This window comes from Anser anser (genome assembly GCF_964211835.1).
Source record: "Anser anser genome assembly, chromosome: 1".
NCBI lineage: Eukaryota > Metazoa > Chordata > Aves > Anseriformes > Anatidae > Anser > Anser anser.
Window position 1 is genome coordinate 171,296,138 of NC_139720.1, and position 19,777 is coordinate 171,315,914.

General features: G+C 37.7%; 1 protein-coding gene across 2 annotated transcripts in view; it reads left to right on the top strand.

Annotated features, from left to right (window-relative positions):
* Window positions 1-19,777, top strand: part of KLHL1 (kelch like family member 1) — a gene marked incomplete at its 5' end in the record, with an annotated part of 250,391 nt that overhangs the window by 169,681 nt on the left and 60,933 nt on the right. The window contains one exon of one of the 2 annotated variants that reach the window (XM_083819401.1): window positions 14,427-14,471. The exons of the other annotated variant lie outside the window; for it this stretch is intronic. Within the exon in view, the coding sequence (XP_083675527.1) occupies window positions 14,427-14,471 (45 nt within the window). The remainder of the gene's footprint in view (window positions 1-14,426; window positions 14,472-19,777) is intronic. 2 annotated transcript variants of the gene reach the window in all.

Genomic DNA, 19,777 nt, shown 5'->3' on the forward strand with positions numbered 1-19,777 from the left:
AGAATATTTCTCTTTGGTATTTTTTTAGAAAAGTTTTATGCAAAGTCACATGTTTGTTAAGTACTAGATGTATGTATTTATATATTCAAGTCTGAGATTGTGGCATGGTAAAATACTCTAAAACTCTACCTGTTTAATGCTAAGAACTCTACCTGTTGTATTCCTTAATCAAGAATGCAAATAAGTTAATGGCTAGAGCTTCTTGGATTTAATGACAGATTGTCTTCATAACATATTTTTGTTAAACTTTTTTTTTTTAATAAGAACTTAGTAACTTTTTATATACCTATTCATGTATTAGAATGCATGTAAATAGTTCATTGAGTATGATGCTTAGAAAACATGAAAGGAAATTAGGAACAGCCACAGCCTCCAGCAGTGCTAGCCAGGACACCTTCCTGAACTCTCTGCCCTCCTCTTACCCCTGCTGGTACCTGGGTCCCCCACTCTCTGGCCACTCCAGTGTAGGGTTTGCCAGTGAATGCACATGTACAGCCCACGGACGCCCATTTTGGAGCAGACACAGACAGCAGCAGCTGTCACCAGGCACACGGGCTGTTACCCTGCTCCAGCCGCCAGCACAGAGCTCCTCCCTTGCCTCACTCAGCCCCGTCCCCCAGCAGCAGTTTTGGGGACGCATAGCGCTCCCACCTCTGGGGCTGGAGGCTGAAGACCCCCACCTGCTCCAGGAGCTGATGCTGAGACCCCACTGGCTTCAGCAGCTGCCACCTCAGGGCAGGGCACAAAGACAACGGCCTGACACTAGGAGCTGGCACCAAATTTCACTCAAACACAGAGGTCTCACCAGGAGCTGGCACTGAGCCCTTGCAGTGCTGACACTTGGGGTAGGGAGCAAGATTACGCAGAGAGAACATTAGGAAAGGATTTAGTAAGAAGATAGGACAGACTGTGGTGATAAGGAACAGACTCAGACAGTCAAGCCAGAGCAGCCTTACCTTACATGTGATAGTCCCTTTTATATGCCCTTCTGTCTGTTTCTCCTTTCTCTCTCCTTGCTCCCCTCCCTCTGCACAGTCCCCCTGATCTCCCCCTCATCAGCTGGCACAGTCCCACAAACTCTACCACAACATCTTGGACACTTAGGTTGGCATCTTTGTCAATTTCAATGTCTCGGTTTGCTTGCAGTTTCTTGATAGCCCATTAGTTACTGTGACTGGCCAGGTGTGTTTCTTGTCATAGTCTCTGTTATGTTTGTCTGTCAGGTTTGTGTCTTTGAATATTTTATTTATGGCTACCCCCTTTATCCTAACATCCCATCTGACAATGCCCATGATCAGACAACCTTGCTGAAACAGATGTTTTTACACTCCCACATACCCTTACCAATTACTGTGAGTGAACAAGTTTGGTTCTTGTTACTGCCTCCCTTATTACTTGTTGGTGAGGTTTGTGCTCTGAATGTTGTTTATGAATTCCTGCTTTTCTCATTATCCATTTCTTTGCACTGAAAAGGTACTTTATTGATAAGTTAAAAACACATTTAAAGGAATAGATGCTCCCTTTGTTTTGGTTTCTGGGTGGTCCTGTGTAAAGCCAGGGAAAAAATTTTTCCTGTGCAGGGAAAAAATTAGAAAGGCCAAAGCTCATCTGGAGCTCAATCTGGCTACTGCCGTTAAAGATAACAAAAAACGTTTTTACAAATACATCAACACAAAAAGGAGGACTAAGGAGAATCTCCATCCTTTACTGGATGGGGGGGGAAACTTAGTTACAAAAGATGAGGAAAAGGCTGAGGTGCTCAATGCCTTCTTTGCCTCAGTCTTTAGCGGCAAGACCGGTTGTTCTCTGGATACCCAGTACCCTCAGCTGGTGGAAGGGGATGGGGAGCAGAAAGTGGCCCTCGCTATCCATGAGGAAATGTTTGGCGACCTGCTACAACACTTGGATGTACGCAAGTCGGTGGGGCCGGATGGGATCCACTCGAGGGTATTGAGAGAACTGGCGGAGGAGCTGGCCAAGCCGCTTTCCATTATGTATCGGCAGTCCTGGCTGTCAGGGGAGGTCCCAGTCGACTGGCGGCTAGCAAACGTGACGCCCATCTACAAGAAGGGCCGGAAGGTAGACCCGGGGAACTATAGGCCTGTTAGTTTGACCTCAATGCCAGGGAAGCTCATGGAGCAGATTATCTTGAGTGTCATCACGCGGCACTTGCAGGGCAAGCAGGCGATCAGGCCCAGTCAGCATAGGTTTATGAAAGGCAGGTCCTGCTTGATGAACCTGATCTCCTTCTATGACCAAGTGACGCGCTTGGTGGATGAGGGAAAGGCTGTGGATGTGATCTGCCTTGACTTCAGTAAGGCTTTTGACACCATTTCCCACAACATTCTCCTCAAGAAACTGGCTGCTCGTGGCTTGGACTGGCGTACACTTTGTTGGGTTAAAAACTGGCTGGATGACCGGGCCCAAAGAGTTGTGGTGAATGGAGCCAAATCCAGTTGGAGGCCGGTTACTAGTGGAGTCCCTCAGGGCTCAGTGCTGGGGTCGGTCCTCTATAATATCTTTATCGATGACCTGGATGAGGGGATCGAGTGCACCCTCAGTAAGTTTGCAGATGACACCAAGTTAGGTGCGTGTGTTGATCTGCTCGAGGGAAGGAAGGCTCCGCAGGAAGATCTGGATAGGCTGGACCGATGGGCTGAGGTCAACTGCATGAAGTTCAACAAGGCCAAATGCTGGGTCCTGCATCTGGGGCATAACAACCCCAAGCAGCGCTACAGGCTGGGAGATGAGTGGTTGGAAAACTGCCTGGCAGAGAAGGACCTGGGAGTACTGGTTGATAGGCAGCTGAATATGAGCCAGCAGTGTGCTCAGGTGGCCAAGAAGGCCAACAGCATCCTGGCTTGCATAAGAAGCAGTGTGGCTTACAGGTCTAAGGAGGTGATTGTGCCCCTGTACTCGGCTCTGGTGAGGCCGCAGCTCGAGTACTGTGTTCAGTTTTGGGCCCCTCGCTACAAGGAGGACATCGAGGTGCTCGAGAGAGTCCAGAGAAGGGCAACAAAGCTGGTGAGGGGTCTGGAGAACAAGTCTTACGAGGAGCGGCTGAGGGAGCTGGGGTTGTTTAGCCTCAAGAAGTGGAGGCTCAGGGGAGACCTCATCGCTCTCTATAGGTATCTTAAAGGAGGCTGTAGAGAGGTGGGGGTTGGTCTATTCTCCCACGTGCCTGGTGACAGGACGAGGGGGAATGGGCTAAAGTTGTGCCAGGGGAGGTTTAGGTTGGATGTTAGGAAGAACTTCTTTACCGAAAGGGTTGTTAGGCATTGGAATGGGCTGCCCAGGGAAGTGGTTGAGTCACCATCCCTGGAGGTCTTTAAAAGACGTTTAGATGTAGCCCTTAGTGATATGGTTTAGTGTAGGACTTGTTAGTGTTAGGTCAGAGGTTGGACTGGGTGATCTTGGAGGTCTCTTCGAACCTAGACGATTCTGTGATTCTGTGATTCTGTGGAAGGAACCATAAAGATCATCTGGTTCCAACCCCCCTCCATGGGCAGGACACCTTTCTCTAGACCAGGTTGCTCAAAGCCCCATCCAACCTGGCCTTGAACACCTTCAGGAATGGGGCATCCATAGCTTCTCTGGGCAATGCTCTTTTAGTTTAAAGCCGTTAACCATTGTCCTATCCCTACACTTCCTGACAAAGAGTCCCTCCCCAGCTTTCCTGTAGACCCCCTTTAGGTACTGGAAGGTCTCCCTGGAGCCTTCTATTCTTCAGGCTGAACAACCCCAACTCCCTCAGCCTGTCTTCACAGGAGATGTGCTCCAGCCCCTTGATCATCTTTATCGCCCTTCTCTGGACTTGTTCTCATACTTCCCTGTCTTTCTTATGCTGAACTATTCCAATTCTACTCTGTTTATTGATAAGATTTTATATGTGGCCTTTCTGATCCTCCAAATAAATATCTTCTGCATTTAGTGCTACTTTGTTTTCACCCATATGTTTTCTATCAGGACATTTGTTTCATTAAATTGAAGAATCGTGTATTTGTAGCCTTAAAGGACCTCAGGAGGATGGTATGGCAAAATGATGATGCCTGTGACATTCCAAGCAGCTGTCTACCTAAATCAATTTTAAAGCATTTCCAATGATAACTTCAGCTAGTCCAAAACTTAACTATTCGTGTTGGCAGAAAAAATATCTTACAACAGCTAAGCTGACACTTTCAGCCCTTTCTTACTGTGGTGGAAGTATGATTTAATCCACCTCCTTCCATCAGGCTTTTAATTAGTCTTCCATCAAGCCTTTCTTGCAGTTAATAGTGCCCCAAAAAAATCACAGAATCACAGAATGTTAGGGATTGGAAGGGACCTTGAAAGATCTTGTAGTCTAATCCCCATGCCAGAGCAGGAAAAAGTCACAGAACCCACTCTAGGGCTTTTGCAGTAGTGATTTAACCTGGAAGATTACTTCATACGTCTTTCAGAACATACCTGTTTAACACGGTTTAATATTTTCCTATCCCTCTTGAGAAATTGAAGTTAATCCTGTAATTCCTGAATTTTTCAAAAATAACTTTGAAGACCTCAGAGTTTCTTTGCCTTTGCTTTTAACACCAAATAAAAGTGTTTTCTAGGACTAGTCCATTTGAAATTGTCTAATTTATCTAAGTAATTCACATCCAATTATTTCCTTATTTTAAACAGAGGTCCTTCATCACCTAATTACAAATGAACTATTTTTTGTATTACTTTTCAGGAGGTAGTATTTTCATAGAGATGTCCTTGTATTTTTTGCCCTGTCAAAGTCTAGATTCATCTAGCTTTTTTTTTGATATTGAATAAATTTCCTTTTGATGATAATTTTGATGAAACTGAGTGATTATTCAGAAAGGAACAGCTGTGATAAAAATATTACATGTTCAACCACTAGAGGCTGCAATTCTGTAAATATTTTCCTTAGAGTTTTCACTATTGACCAATATGTGTCACTCAGGAATTATTATAGTATATCACAGTTGTCTTTCATGCTGTAAGAAATTTTTAAATAGTGGTAGTCCGACTCATAGAAAGATAGAGTTTATTTCTTGAAACTTTATTGTTACAGAGAAAAGTCATATTTTGACTGTATTGTCTTGAGTTTCATGTCATGACCATTTTCCACAGAGCAGATACAATAAGACCTGAGAATTTGCTGTCTGCGGTTCCCTTGGTGTGTTTTTGATGGTACTAGCTTTCTGCAGGTGGGTGTAATGGCCTCTAAGATGGAAAGTATTCCATGTTGAAAAGTTTAAAATTGTTTTTGATGTTAAGAAAATTAATATGCCACTTTATAATTAAAATCAGTAAGAATGGAAATGGATTAGTAATGTTAAATCACAGTATTCTAATTAAAAATAAATAAATTATTGATCTAATGCACAAAATAACCCAACTGATTCTCTTGAACTGATTAACAGTATTAAAACAAGCAAGATTTCATTAAAATCATTTAGAATATCTAAGAGGAATTTTGTTAAAGCACTGTGGAAATTCGTATCCGCAGATATGGAAATCTGTAGGAGATAACCATATATGTCAATGCTCTGTACGGATGCCCTACAATATGCAGATTGCATCACTAACAGAGTACCATGAAAGGCTTTGGAGGTTAACTTTACTGTCATTTTTTTCATTATATTGATGCCAGAAAAACTAATTACTCTGCAATAAATATGAAGCTTGTATTAAAAAGTATATTCTGAAAGAATAAGAATCTTACATTTCTTAACTATAGCTTTCATAATCATGGAAGGGGACCCAGGAGCACCAAATTTAAGATTAGCATACCCTGTTTTAAAATGACAGAAAAAAAAATCTGAAATATTAATTACCCTTCAGAAGCAGTACTTCAGATATTGTATTATTTTGCTCTTCAGAGATACTCCTATTTTATTCATTGAGATAAATTTGTGGAAATAGATTATGGAAGAATACACTTAGATATATTGTTAGCATTATTCAACCTCAGATATCCAAAACATACTCCCACACAATAACTCTCATGATTCTTCAGAATTAACATCTGAATTTACACATAAAATAAATAAATAAGTACAATCAGCTATTAGCTCTTGGACAGACACACAAGCTGAAGGCTTATCTTGCTTAGCATAAAATGCAGCATATCTTTGTACTAAAAGATTGATACCATTTACCTCATTATAGCACTGTCTTCACTAGTAAGGTATAACATACAAAATAAAATCAGAAATTTCATTTTGACTTTGGTGCTTTCATGCCAATTCAGTAGCTGCTGTTCTGTGTACAGCACTTAGAGAAGCAGATATGCATGTAGGAAATCAAGTATTTTTACAGCGTATAGTTTTTCAAATTTTCATTGTGGCTTTTGTTAGATAGCTGTATTTGTTTTGTGAGAAGGAAACTTTAGCATAGTAGCCAGTATTTCAAGTAACTATAACACTGAAAACATGTCTGGGACCTCCAGAATAATTTTTTTTCCCATAGTGCACATTTTGTGTATTGTATGTCTAGTGTTTGTTTCAGAGGAGATTTGGTTCAGCTGCAGTATTTCACTAATTAGATCCTATTTAAATGTTTCAGTTTGTGCTACAAAAAGTGTACATTACTGGAGATAAATCTCCATTCAGTATGAAATATGATACTCTCCAAAATAAAAGCAATTTCTGGTGTAACTGTGTATTTTTCTAATTATTTCTTAGAAGCTTATTGGTTTGATTTTCTGTTCCATTTGTTATTTTAATGGCCTTTTTTTCTCTCATTCTGTTATGACAAATGATGAATGAAGTGTATTTACTTGACTATTCTCTTTTTTTTTTTTTACTTACGTTATTTTTCTCAATTTGAATGCTAATATTATTATTTTAAAAATACCACTGAATTATATTACTTAAAAAAATATATATATATCTCCTGATGATAGTATATTGTATTGTAAGAACAACTTTGGGGCACATGAAAAAGAAAGATTGGTATAACCAGCTGTTCAAGGGACAGTTTTCTCTCTCAGACGCTGTTGAATTTTTTAATACAGAAGAATTCCACACAATCAGCTTGTTAACACCAGATACTTACTATAAGAATATGTAGTTATAAAACAACTCTGTTTTAACAAATTCTTTTTTCTATAAAAATGAACTGAAAATTTAACAGGAGTTATCTCCATTTTTATTTTTATTTTATTTTTATTTTTATTTTTATTTTTATTTTTATTTTTATTTTTATTTTTATTTTTATTTTTATTTTTATTTATGTTCTATGTATTCTAGAATTTTCTAGCTGATTATAGGTCAGAATTTTGAAAGCAGAATTTGTTTGTTTGTTTGTTTCTGGATTGTAATGAACAATATAGTCTTTTGTATAAGCTCTGGACCATGAAGCTGCGATTATGCTGCTAGATTTCACTCTCCAATAAAGTAATACAGAGATCCAAAGCATGAAAGTGGATCATTTCCAATGAAAGATAGACAATACCACTTTTAATTCAGATATCTAGAGCTGTCCTCTGAAATCTTGTTTGATGTATTTAAGCAATACTTCTGTCTCAGCCACACAATTCCAGTATTTTCAAATATCATCTATTGACATAGGTGATGTAATACGATATTTACTCCATTCCATGTGATATGTTTTAGGTTTTTTGTTTGTTTGTTTCTTATACTTTATGGAATTCACTTTCCCCATATTATAGACATTTAAAATTAAACAAAAAATTGTTAGTATAATCCAGTGTTTTCCCAGTCACTGTGCTGTGAAAAGAAGGAAAAAAAATATGGCATGATTTACCTTAATTGTAAAATGCAGTAAGGAACAAATAACACTCAGCTTAAGGTCAGCAGTGTGTACCAATGACCTATTTTACCTATTTTACCCAGTTTTCCTATTTTACCCTTTTTGGAATATGCAATGGGAAAAGAATAATGGAATATACAAACAGGAACAACAGCAAAAAAATGTCTCCCCCATCAGAGTAATTGACCTAGCATAGTAATGAGGTTGTCGTCATGGTGGTTTTTCTAGAGAAAGTTAGAATACCAAAGTAAAAGACATGCTATGCGTAATGGCAACTGAATTTTTCAGCGTTTATTTTTCAAAAACAAATCAACACTCACTTTTCATTTTAGATTACTTAAATGGAATAGACAGAAGTTAGGAACCTTAGTTTATCTGTGGTGTACATTCATATTTTCAGTCATTTTTAATATATTCCATGAGCTTATTACCGTATATATGTCTGATAAACTGCCATAGGAGTATGGTTTTTAGTTTGATTCACCCAATGACTTGAAACTGAAATGAACTGTTTGAATTCCTAAAATATATGTGTGTTACATTTAGATGGCAACACAACATTCTGGAGAGAGGAATCATAATTTATTAAGTAACATGATAGCGTAATTATAGATTGAAGGTGGAATTTTGTTAATTATTTCACCAGAGGATTATGAACTACATAGGCTAATGATTGATGAATTAATTAAACGTATAAATCAAACTAAAATTCCCTTCTCATACAGTTCATATAAGTATTAACATTAATATTTGCTTCTTTTCACTCCTGTGAATTTCAATGTGTTCCAGAACATTCAACCTCATAGGCCATTTAACAGTACAGTACTTTGATTTACATGTGCATTTCTAAACAGAAAAAAAAAAAAAAAAAATTGTTAAACCATCTGCTAGTTTTTTGGTAGTTATTTTACATCACTTAATTTCTGGCATTTTCTCAGTGTAGTTAACATCTGAAATTGCTAATTCAGCTACAGTTTGAAATAGAAGAACCAGAAAAGATCTATTCTTAAGCCCAAAGAACTTCAAATACAAGGGAAGAGTCAAAGTTACCACAGAGAAGTTAACTTTCATCCTTTGATGAAAATGGATGGTCAGCCAATAGGATGGTTGATGTCATAAATAGGGCTTTAAACTAAGAAGGAGTCGGGTAGGAGAGGGTAACCAGCAGCACAGTGAAGGAGTGATGCATGGGGCTGCTGAACAAAGGGAATGGGGTGATGTGAGGGGGAGGGATCACAAAATCAACAAAATAGGAATTAAGCAGGGTCACCTGCAGCACTTGCAGGTTAGCAATGAATTGCCTACTGGGCACCATCATGGAGAAATCCCCCAAACACTTTCTAGGAACACAGCATGCTGGGATGCCCCTCTTAAGCACCTGTACAACAACATACGCAGAATAGGGAAAAACCAAGATGAGTTGGAGACATGCATACACTTGCAGGACTACAATCTTACTGGCATCACAGAGATATGGTGGGATGGCTCCCATGATGGGATTGTTGTAACAGAAGGATACAGGCTCTTTAGGAAGGACAGGCTGGGGAGACCAATGACAGGGTGTCGCCCTCTATGGCAATGACAGTCTAGAGTGCATGGAACTGCCTGGGGATGGATGAGGAGCTAACAGAGAATGTATGGGTTAGGATTAGAGGGAAGACAGAAATAGGTGACATTATAATGACATTATAGTGTGGGTTCTGCTACAGGCCACCTAGCTGGGAAGACCGCGTAGATGGGGCCCTCTGTAGACAGATAGGAGCAGCCTCACGTTCACAAGCCATCCTACATTGGAGACTCAAAGATCCTTAGGACAGCAAGGAAGGCATGCAGCAAGCTCACAACCCTGGTCTTCAGGGGAGAGCAGAGTTTGGCCTCTTCAAGGAGCTGCTCAGTAGGGTACCATGGGATAAATCCCTGGAGGGAGAAGGTGCCCAAGAAAACCCTCAAGAAGGGCAAAAAGGAGGATCTGGAGAACTACAGGATGGTCAGCCTTACCTCAATCCCTGGGAAAGTGATGGAACAGCTAAACCTAAAAACCATTTCCAGGCACATGAAAAAAAATCATCAGGAGTAGTCAGCATGGATTCACCCAGGGGAAGTCATGCCTGGCAAACCTGATAAGCTTCTATAATGAAATTATGAGCCTGATGGATGAACAGGGAGCAGTAGGTATTGTGTTCCTGGACTTCAGTAAGGGCTTTGATAATATTCTCCATAAAATCCTCATAGAGAAGCTGTTGAATTATGGGCTGGATGAGCAGACAGTGAGGTGGATCAAGAATAGACTGAACAGCCAGACCCAGAGTATAGACGTCAGTGGTGAAAAGTCTAGTTGGAGACCACTAACAAGAGGAGTACCCCAGGGATCAGTACTGCGTTCAGTCCTTTTTTACATCTTCATTAATGATCTGGACTTCAAAAATTTTGTCACCTCCTTTCCAGTGCAGTCCTCTAGGTCTATTTTTCACCTCCTAAATCTTCATGTCAAATTGTAGGAAACGCTCCAAAAAGTCATAGTTTTGGACATAAGAACCTCTAGATAATCTTCAGTACAGCTCTCATATCATTTTCAAACACCCTGAACTGGAAAAAAATAAAGCAAACAAATTTATCTTTTTGGACTACATGGGGCATTTTATGGAGTTCAGTGGATATTAGGCATCAGCTGGCTACTATCTATGTAAAGGATAACACCCTTTAGAGGAGGTTAACCTTAGGGAGAAGTACGTGAAGCAAAACAGTCTCCCAGGAACTAAGACAACAGCTAAGCAATGTGAATGAGCATCCATACAGCTATAATGATAAATAATAAAAGGCAGTGGTAATGTTAACTTGGTGCTGTTGCAGTATGAAAATGCTCAGTTCATGCAGTTTAAACCAAATCATGATCAAAGCAGTTTCTTGTTTTATTGATGACACATAATTAGCTGCAATTGGTGAAGTATATATTTAGGATCAATCCTAGTGATGCAATAGATAAACTGCAATACTGCAGCTTAGATAAACTGCAAACTGCAATATGCCTACAAAATATGAATGAACTCCATTAAATTTCTGAACACCCTTCTGTAGCTAATCCCCAGAAGTGCTAGTTACAGACAGCTTTGCACACATGCTCACACACAAGCACACATATGTATGTACCTCCTCTCTAATTGTCCATGTGGGTCACCATTATCCCCTCCTTAAGAGGTGGGAGCTCCCTTATGTGCAAACTTCTCCTCTGGGAGATGTGGTTGCTCCAGCACTGTGGTTTATTTGGTGCTATCCACTATATATGCTGCTATACGGCATTTTTCTTGTTATTGTTAACACCTTATTTTCATAGGCTCCAGTGGGAACAGAACTGTTTTCAAAGAAAAGGCATGTGCTTTGTTGATGAGCAAAGCTAGTCTAGCATACTGCCTGATATAAATCATTAATAAAAGGTACTTCTCTAAGTTCTAGACTAGATAAAAACTTAAATTAAAACATGAATATTTTATGTTATAAAACATAACACTATTTTATAAAACAAAGCAGTCAACACTAAAGGGGTTACTTAAAATCACTGTCAGTAAACTGTCATTTCTGATACTCTTCACAATATAAACATTAGTAGAAAAAAAATGTATTAGTTTTAGAGAATTCTGATCATATTGAATAATTATTATAATATTATATTATATTATTATATTCCCAAAGGGTTTCTGATATTTGTTCATTACACTTCTTGGCAAAAACTTATGACATTCTAATATACATATATATATTCACTCTAAAAATGTAAAAAATATTTTGTACAAGATATATATTTGGAGTGCTTTAAAAGAATCTCTTATGGTATAACTAAAGAGAACAGCAGTGACTGTTGTCCTGTTTCCTGTATATTTTTTTCTTTACCAATAACTTCTTGATATCTGCTTCAGTAACCTATTTAGGTCACATTCTTTCCACTTGAGTAACCATATTTTCAGTTCAAAATGTATTGTTGCAGATCACTAGATCAAGGTCATCATTTTCCACCTACTCGTAGCAGCTTCTCTAAATCTTGAGCAAAATTGTCAGAGTATGCAGTAGCAGTAGCTTTAATAATAGCAAAATCAGCAGAAAGTCTTACAAGGAAAAAAAAAAAAAGAAATCTTGTGGTGATAAATATAGAAATCCTACCTTTCTTTAAAGTTATAAATACTGATATTCTATCTATGAGAAAGGAAAAAAAGGAATCTTTCTTGTGAAAATGTCTGCATTGAATGCAAAGGATGGTGTTGGCTTTTTTGTTTGTTTGTTTTGTTTTGTTTTGGGGTTGGGTGGTTGGCTGGGTGGTTGGTTAGATAGGCATCCGTATCAACTTCTGAAACAGTATTCAATTTATATATGCCAACATTTGTGCATTTATACATAACTGAAATGATACTTGAAAAGATTTCTCCAAAACTACATCCTGATTTTACAAGTTTACAAATGATAACTAAAACCAAAAATAGAATTCTGGGTTGTGCAATGGTGTACTGATTTGTAGATGAAGGTAAATTTGTGAGATATAGTAAATTGCTCTTTCATCAGAATCCTTGGATGGGAGAAGCACATACATAGATGATTTGTCAGCAGCAGCTGGATAATCATACAAAACCATCCTGATCCACTACAGTACTTTCATTTCTAGAGTTTTCTTTCTTTGGAGATCTCTCATTATTTCATAAAACTTCACTAATTGGGGCTTAGAACACCCATGAAAATATGCGCAATACACAGAGCTAATTTTATCCACTAACCAGCTGGACCATAAGTAGAATTAAAAAAAAAAAAAAGTTGAAATATATCCAGAACATAAAGAAAAATATTTAACTTCTTATTTGAAATCGTTTGTGCTGCCACAGTCATGGAATAGCCACAATATTTTTTAACATTCATATAGAACTGATTAAATGAGTTCTGTTTCACCTCTGTCTTTTTCATATACTCTGTCTTCAGTATTACTCACTGAAATAGCTCAGGATTTTTTAGAAATCTGTCCGCCTGAAAAATAAGGGTTTGTGCACGTGTCTGTGCACGTGTTTGTGCAAGAGGAATTGTCTGATTATGTTCATTACAAGATCCTTAATGTTCTGTGCATTTGTTTTTCTTTAATTATTGAAAAGCTTCATATCTTAAAACAGTCTAATAAATCGTGTCTGTCCAAGTGAAGTAAACTATCGAAAAATACAGATTTTATGTAATCTCTTGTATTTTTTTATATAAAGATTATTTTAATTTGAGCCTTTGATTATTTTACTTGTGGTGGGGTATCTCAGCTGCTGTGTTTTATAGAAAAATATGCCTTTCCCTGCATAATCAGCACATACACTGCAGCCAGAAATTAATCTTTTTTTTAATATATATTTAGCGTATTTATATCTTCACATTAAACCTGTATCTCCCATTTCCCTAATATATATATATATATATATACCATAATATCATCACAACTGCTTCCTTTGATCCTCCCATAGGAAATTGTATTTTCCAGTTTTCTGAAACATTTAGTCAGAATTTCTTTGTTTTGGCTAAAGTGAAACAAACAAACAAACAAACAAAGTAGTTGTTGACAGTCTTTTAAGATTGGAAGATTGATAAGACTTCCTAACACAGTTTATGTAGATTGGGATAGACAGTGTTAGCCAACATTTCTCAATTCTTTGGGTTTGCAGAGTTTGGAATTTGTTTCAATTAGGTGCTGATTCTGCGCTAGTAATGGCAGACAGACTTTCTGATCTCAGCTGGGTTGTTATGCTACTAACTTTTGCTCAACACTCTTAGAAACATCTACCTGAAATATCTGCCTGAAACATCTTGCAAACATCTAAAGAAACAGCCTGAGTAACTGTCATTCCACTGTGCCACAGCAAGGTGATTTAAAATTAGTTATTTGGGTCTAAATATTGATCTCACCTTAGAAATGGTGAATGTGAACGGGGAGAGTGTGCCTTCTATCTTTCTGCTAAATGCGTCTGTCCAGGGGATACACCATAGTCCCTCCAGATGTGGTGGCAAAGCGTGACTCAAGGATGCAATATCACACCACAAAACTAGCCTAATGGCCCTGAAGTGTTATTATTGTTTATATATACACTTGTTCAGACTTAACGAAATAATGTGAGACCTGTGTCACAGACAACTAGATCAGGTTTGGGGTGCTTAAAGTTTTGTTTAGGATCTTGAGATTGGAAAGCCTATTAAGATCCTTTTATAAGTTACTGCAAGATGGAAAGATTCAAACATGCTACATTTTCATCCATTCTGCCAAAAAGGAGTGGACCATCAAATGAAAGATACACTCAGATATTTCTTCCATTTTTGTTTTACCAATCCCAGTAGAACGTAATGAAGCTCAAATATGTGTGAAATATAATTCAGGACCAAGCAGTGAGCTGGGAGCTGTGTTATTTGGCGGTATAGATGCATCCTCTTAATTTGGTTACTCTCAGTTTCTGGCTGAAAACTGACTGGTTGTAGAAACAACAGCAAAGCAATAGTCTTAACAGCCCAGGTCTTAAATGCATGTCAGGCACAGAACTTTAAACAAGTCTTTGCTGTTGTAAAAAGTAATCATTCATTGCTTTTCACAGTGTTCCAAAGTACCTTAATCTTTATCATCTTACATTTTTATATATGAAAATATTATCTCTTTTTATTTGTAGGGAAACCCAAGCACAGAGAGGAAAAACAAAATTCCCCAAATGGATGTAGGTATCAAAATGTTAAGAGTTAAAATGCTTTTAAAATACATTAACAGCCACAGTAAGTGGCTACTTCATAGAATGGATTTCTCCGTGAAGTGTCTTGCCTCTATTTACAGGACATGGGGGAGTGGACTGAATGAATGGGAACTGTGAACATAACTGTATGTATCAAGATGCTGTCTAGAGCTAGTCAAAAAGGACATTGAAATGTGTTCTCTTCTTGTATGATCTACAATCTTTCATCTCAAATACGTTTCTCACTTATGTATTATTATCCCCCATCTTTTGTCGCTCAGTTAAATCTTTGACTCTATCTCTCTGCATATTTGTCTCCCCTGATATCTACTTTCCCTTCTAATATGCGGTGAAAAATTATAAGTGATGTATGTATGAGTTACATCCCCCCACCCCCACCCCTCACCCCAAGTCTGGGGCAATTCTAAAGACAGCTGTAAAAGACAAAATGTGTATGGCAGAGCATGTAAAGGAACAGATGTGTAGAAAGGTGAAATAGCCATGTACAACATACAGACATGCAGTTCTGGGGCCAGTAATTAATCAAAACATATGCATATTTCAAAAATTACTGTAGAGAAGTGGTTCAGTAATGTATGGAAAATCTCTATGTGCAGGCTGTGATAATTTAAAGTGATATTTAAACCAATGCTAAATTCAAGGCCATATTTACTTTATAGCAGAAGAGAAGTAAAAACATCATGAGGAACAGTGTTAATAAGTTGAAGAATTTTTAAATATTAACATGTTTTAAAACATACTTTTTCATGAGGGACTTCAACTTACCAGATGTCTAGCGAGTTTTCTGTAGTGATCAGTCTCTTCTCCCAGGGACCAAGTGATACGACAAGAAGAAATGGCCTCAAGATGTGCCAGGGGAGGTTTAGGCTGGATATTAGGAAAAATTTCTTTACTGAAAGGGTTATGCAACACTGGAATAGGCTGCCCAGGTAAGTGGTTGAGTCATCATCCCTGGAGGTCTTCAAGAAATGTGTAGATGTAGAACTTGGTGACACGGTTTAATGGTGGACTTGGCAGTGCAAGGTTAAAGGTTGGACTAGATGATCTTAGAGGTCTTTTCCAATCAAGCTGTTTTCTAGAGAACAGTTGCTCTCATCCAGAGCTGATGCTGATATTTCCTAGAAAGAATAGTTGTGCAGAATCCTTTGGCAGCACTGAGCAGGTCTCCAAGGACAAACATGGGAACTTATATAAGTGTCTAAATTTGCAGACGCTTGCATTTTCATCTTTGAAACTCCATCCCTCCCCACCAATGATAGGATGAAATGAATCCATCAGGCGCAGCCAATAAATTGAACAAAGCAAGAAACTTCATCCCTTCAGAGAATATTCCATAATATACTGTATCCAGTGTGGAATGTCACCACCCTATTTTTATTGTGTAAAATAGTCTTCTACCTATTTCTGTGTCTTCATTCCTGTTCTGTTTCTACTATCACTTTCTTCAAGTCATCTCACCTTCACCTTACTGTGTTTTTATCCTTTTCCATTCATTTATTTCCCAATTAATTTATCTCCAAATAATTCAATCTAGAAAATAAACATATGACTGCAAAATGAAGAAAAAAAATGATGTTATGACATTACTTTTATATACCTTACTACTTCTGTCTATGTCTGGTTTTCAGCTTGTACTATGTAGGTTTTTTTACATTGATTTTTACTGAGCTTAGCCCAGTGGGATGTATTTGTGAGTAGTTTTTTGCATATTACCACAGTAACCATGATTAATACCATAGGATTTTTTTTTCTGCCCCTGAAATCTACTGCCTGTTTAAAGCCTGCATTTATTTTTTTTTGTTTATTTACTTAAAAGTAATAAATGTATGACTGTTCACAGTCATACATAATGCACTACCACATCGTTATTAACACAATAAAGTCCTATCATAGTAAATTCAAGTATAAGCTCTTCACTGAGTATTTTGGTTCCCTGCAGCTTCAACACAGTTTAGAATCTCTCTTTTCTCTTACAAATAGTGTTGAATTTACTTATTCATGTTTCTTCTCCTCTCTGCTGATTTTTTTTCCTCTACTCCTGTCGGTTTTCTGTGGCATCTGAGAAAATCATAACTTCTTGAGGTTGAGGAACAGAGGCTTGATCTAACACCATGAGGCCTCCAACAGAACTATCACATTTATGTGTGCCTAAATTACACCTGAATTATTTAGCTGTAGCATGAATAGACCCATATGAAAACACACACACACACACACATATATATGTTTGTTGTGGTTTAACACAGCAGATAGCTAAGCACCACACAGCTGTTCACTCACCCCTTACCCCACCCCCCACAAAAGCATAGAGGAGAGAGTTGAATGAAAAAATGGTAAAAAAAAAAAAAATAATAAATCTAGGTTGAGATAAAGACAGTTTAATAGTATAGAAAACAAAGGGAAAATAATAATAATAATGACAAAAGAATACAGAAAAAAAGTGATGCACAATGTGTTTTCTCACCACCTACTAACAGATGCCTAGCCAGACCCTGAGTTGTGGCAGTTCCCTCCCTGGCCCTGGCCAACTCTCCTGGTTTTATCGTTGAGCATCAGACCATATGGTATGGGACATCCCTTTGGCCAGTTTGGATCAGCTGTCCTGATTTTGTCCCCTCCCAGCTTGTCCTTCACCCCCAGCCTCCTCACTGTCAGGGCAGTGTGAGAAGCTGAAAAATCCTTGTCTCTGTGTAAACACCACTCTACAACACCTAAAACCTCTAAAACATCGGTGTGTTATCAACATTATTCTCATCCTAAATCCAAAACACAGCATGTATGCTACTACACAGCACAGCTACTCAGAGGAAAATTATTCAAGCCAAAACCAGGACAATGTTGCTCTGAAAAGCCTACAAAGAAAAAATATATACCATTAGTTAGACAATTATGGACCATTTATAAGGATTAGACAACTTAGACTCTTTATTATCTGTTTCTGTAATGTTTCCAGTTTCTTGCTTTCTTTCTGATATCATAAGGGACTCATATCATAAGGGACTCTTCCTCATATCATAAGGGACTTTCTCATTTATTCTTTGCCAGTCATATAAATATTTGATCAGTTTGTAGAGAGCAAGTATGGTAATTGATATGACAACAGAGGTAAGAACATAATTTAGGCTTTTTTAAAAAAGGCAACATATTTAAAGATGAATGATGGACTAAAATTACATCAGCTTTCTACTGACAAGTAGAGAGATGGAACTTGAATGAAAAATTGAAGTACATATAAAGGTTAGGTTTAATGTGGCTCATAATTTACTCTTAATTACTTACTGATTACTTCCTATAAAGATAGATATTCATCATAATCACTTTGACCTGCATAATCACATAAAACATATAATACTTCTGACCCCCTAAAGTTCACGGGTTTCCATTATTCAGAATAAATATGGTGAAATGTCTCTCTCATTAAGAAGATGCAATATCTCATATTTTTCTTGAGTCATTACATTGTTTTTACTGACATAAATACACTTGCAAATACACTTACTGCTCCATTACTCTTTTAAATGAAAAAATAGTCTTTTATGAACATACACTCATTTATTATTTACCAAAGTTGTTATTTTGTAGTTTTTTTTGTTTGTTTTGTGTGTTTGTGTGGTTTTGTTTGTTTGCTTGTTTAGGAAAACAAGTTATGCTTTCATCCATGCTGACAAAGACTTTGACTTGGCATTCTATTATATGCATAAGCTTGTTTTTTATGATTAGTATACCTTCATACCTTCATACTTTGTGCAATGAGATTTTGTCACAGTGATCTGCTCTATTATGACAATCAGTCAGGTGGATTGATGAATCACTCCTTTTCTGTCTATTCATCTTGTTTTGATACCTCTAGTCACTCTAGTATCTCAAGCAGTAGACACCAACACCCACTACCAGTTTGGGAAGAAAAAAATTTGGAAGAAAGGAATTGCCTTTATGACATTCTCTTTTAGAAACTCTTACGTTCCCTGTTATTATATTATTTAATATAGTTATCTCTAAAACAGAGGTGTATACAAATACTCCTCTATATTTTCTCTACCTTATATACAGATACAAAAACATATATATATATATTTAAAATACATGTATCTGTCTATAAAATATACATAGACAAAGGTATGTGTATATATATTGATTATTAACTTGAACTCATTCTTCCATTCAAGTTCAAGTTCTCACCTGCCTGCATAAGAAAACATCTCACCTGATAAGAAACCATAGCAATGCTAGTCACAAATGCTAACTGAAGGATTGGAATGGATTGAAACCTCTTGTTTCTGACATTGCGTTTCACCTCACATTTGCTTTCCTGCTCTCAGGCTTTACCCTGACAAACGTCCAGTGTTCTACTACAGTGGAGTACACACTGCAATTCACAAAGTAGTTCTTATTTCTTTGAAACCTTTTCCTGAGAGTAAGACAGTAGTACTTTGGAGCCTTGCTGGATGCAAGAGGCCTGTCTTTACAGCAACTGATGGATGCTGTGGCCATGGTCCAATGCAGCTAATATTAGAGTCTTAGCTAGAAAAATTCATGGCTTTATTCCAATCTGTAACCTAGATTTCTTTCCTTTAGAAAGAAAAGTTTGTTGAGAAGGCTAAGGCTAAGGAAGAACCCTGCTATTCATCTAATTCTTATCCAAGTAGGGGACTGGACCATGAAGAGAAGTGGAAGATACATCAATGTGGATGTGACCAAAGAAACTCCGAGTTTCTAGTGACTGGCTAATCAGCATCAGGAAAATGATCTGCAGGACAGAGTTCAGGATTATGCAGAGAATTAATGATGGATATTCGTAGCAGTTGGCCAAAGCTAACATTAACCTAGTATGAAAACAAGATGAAGATGATAAATAGACTTTTCTAAAGCTCCCACAGCAATGAGGCAAAGTACTCTATATTAGGATTTTCAGAAGGTCTTTGAGGCACATGCCTCTGCAAAATCTCTGGTGACTGTCATGGTGCATTACAGCAAACCCCACAGCTTTTCTCATCAAAGCAGCCTAATATGTAACCTAATTTGGAGTTGAATCTGGCAATGAGCTCCTGGAGCCTTTATGCATCTTAAAGTATCCTCCGCAGTCAGGCTTGGGTTTGTCTCTTCTCCTCATCCGTGTGAAGAAAATCCTTTTGCTTTTATGAATCTATGATTTTATCAGAAATAATAGCCTAGTTTTCTTCCTGGATAATGGTGGAAGAAGATTCTTTGGTTTTTGACCAACCAGTTCCAGTACTTTTCAGTTTGTATTGGAATGAAGAACAGTCTAAACATAA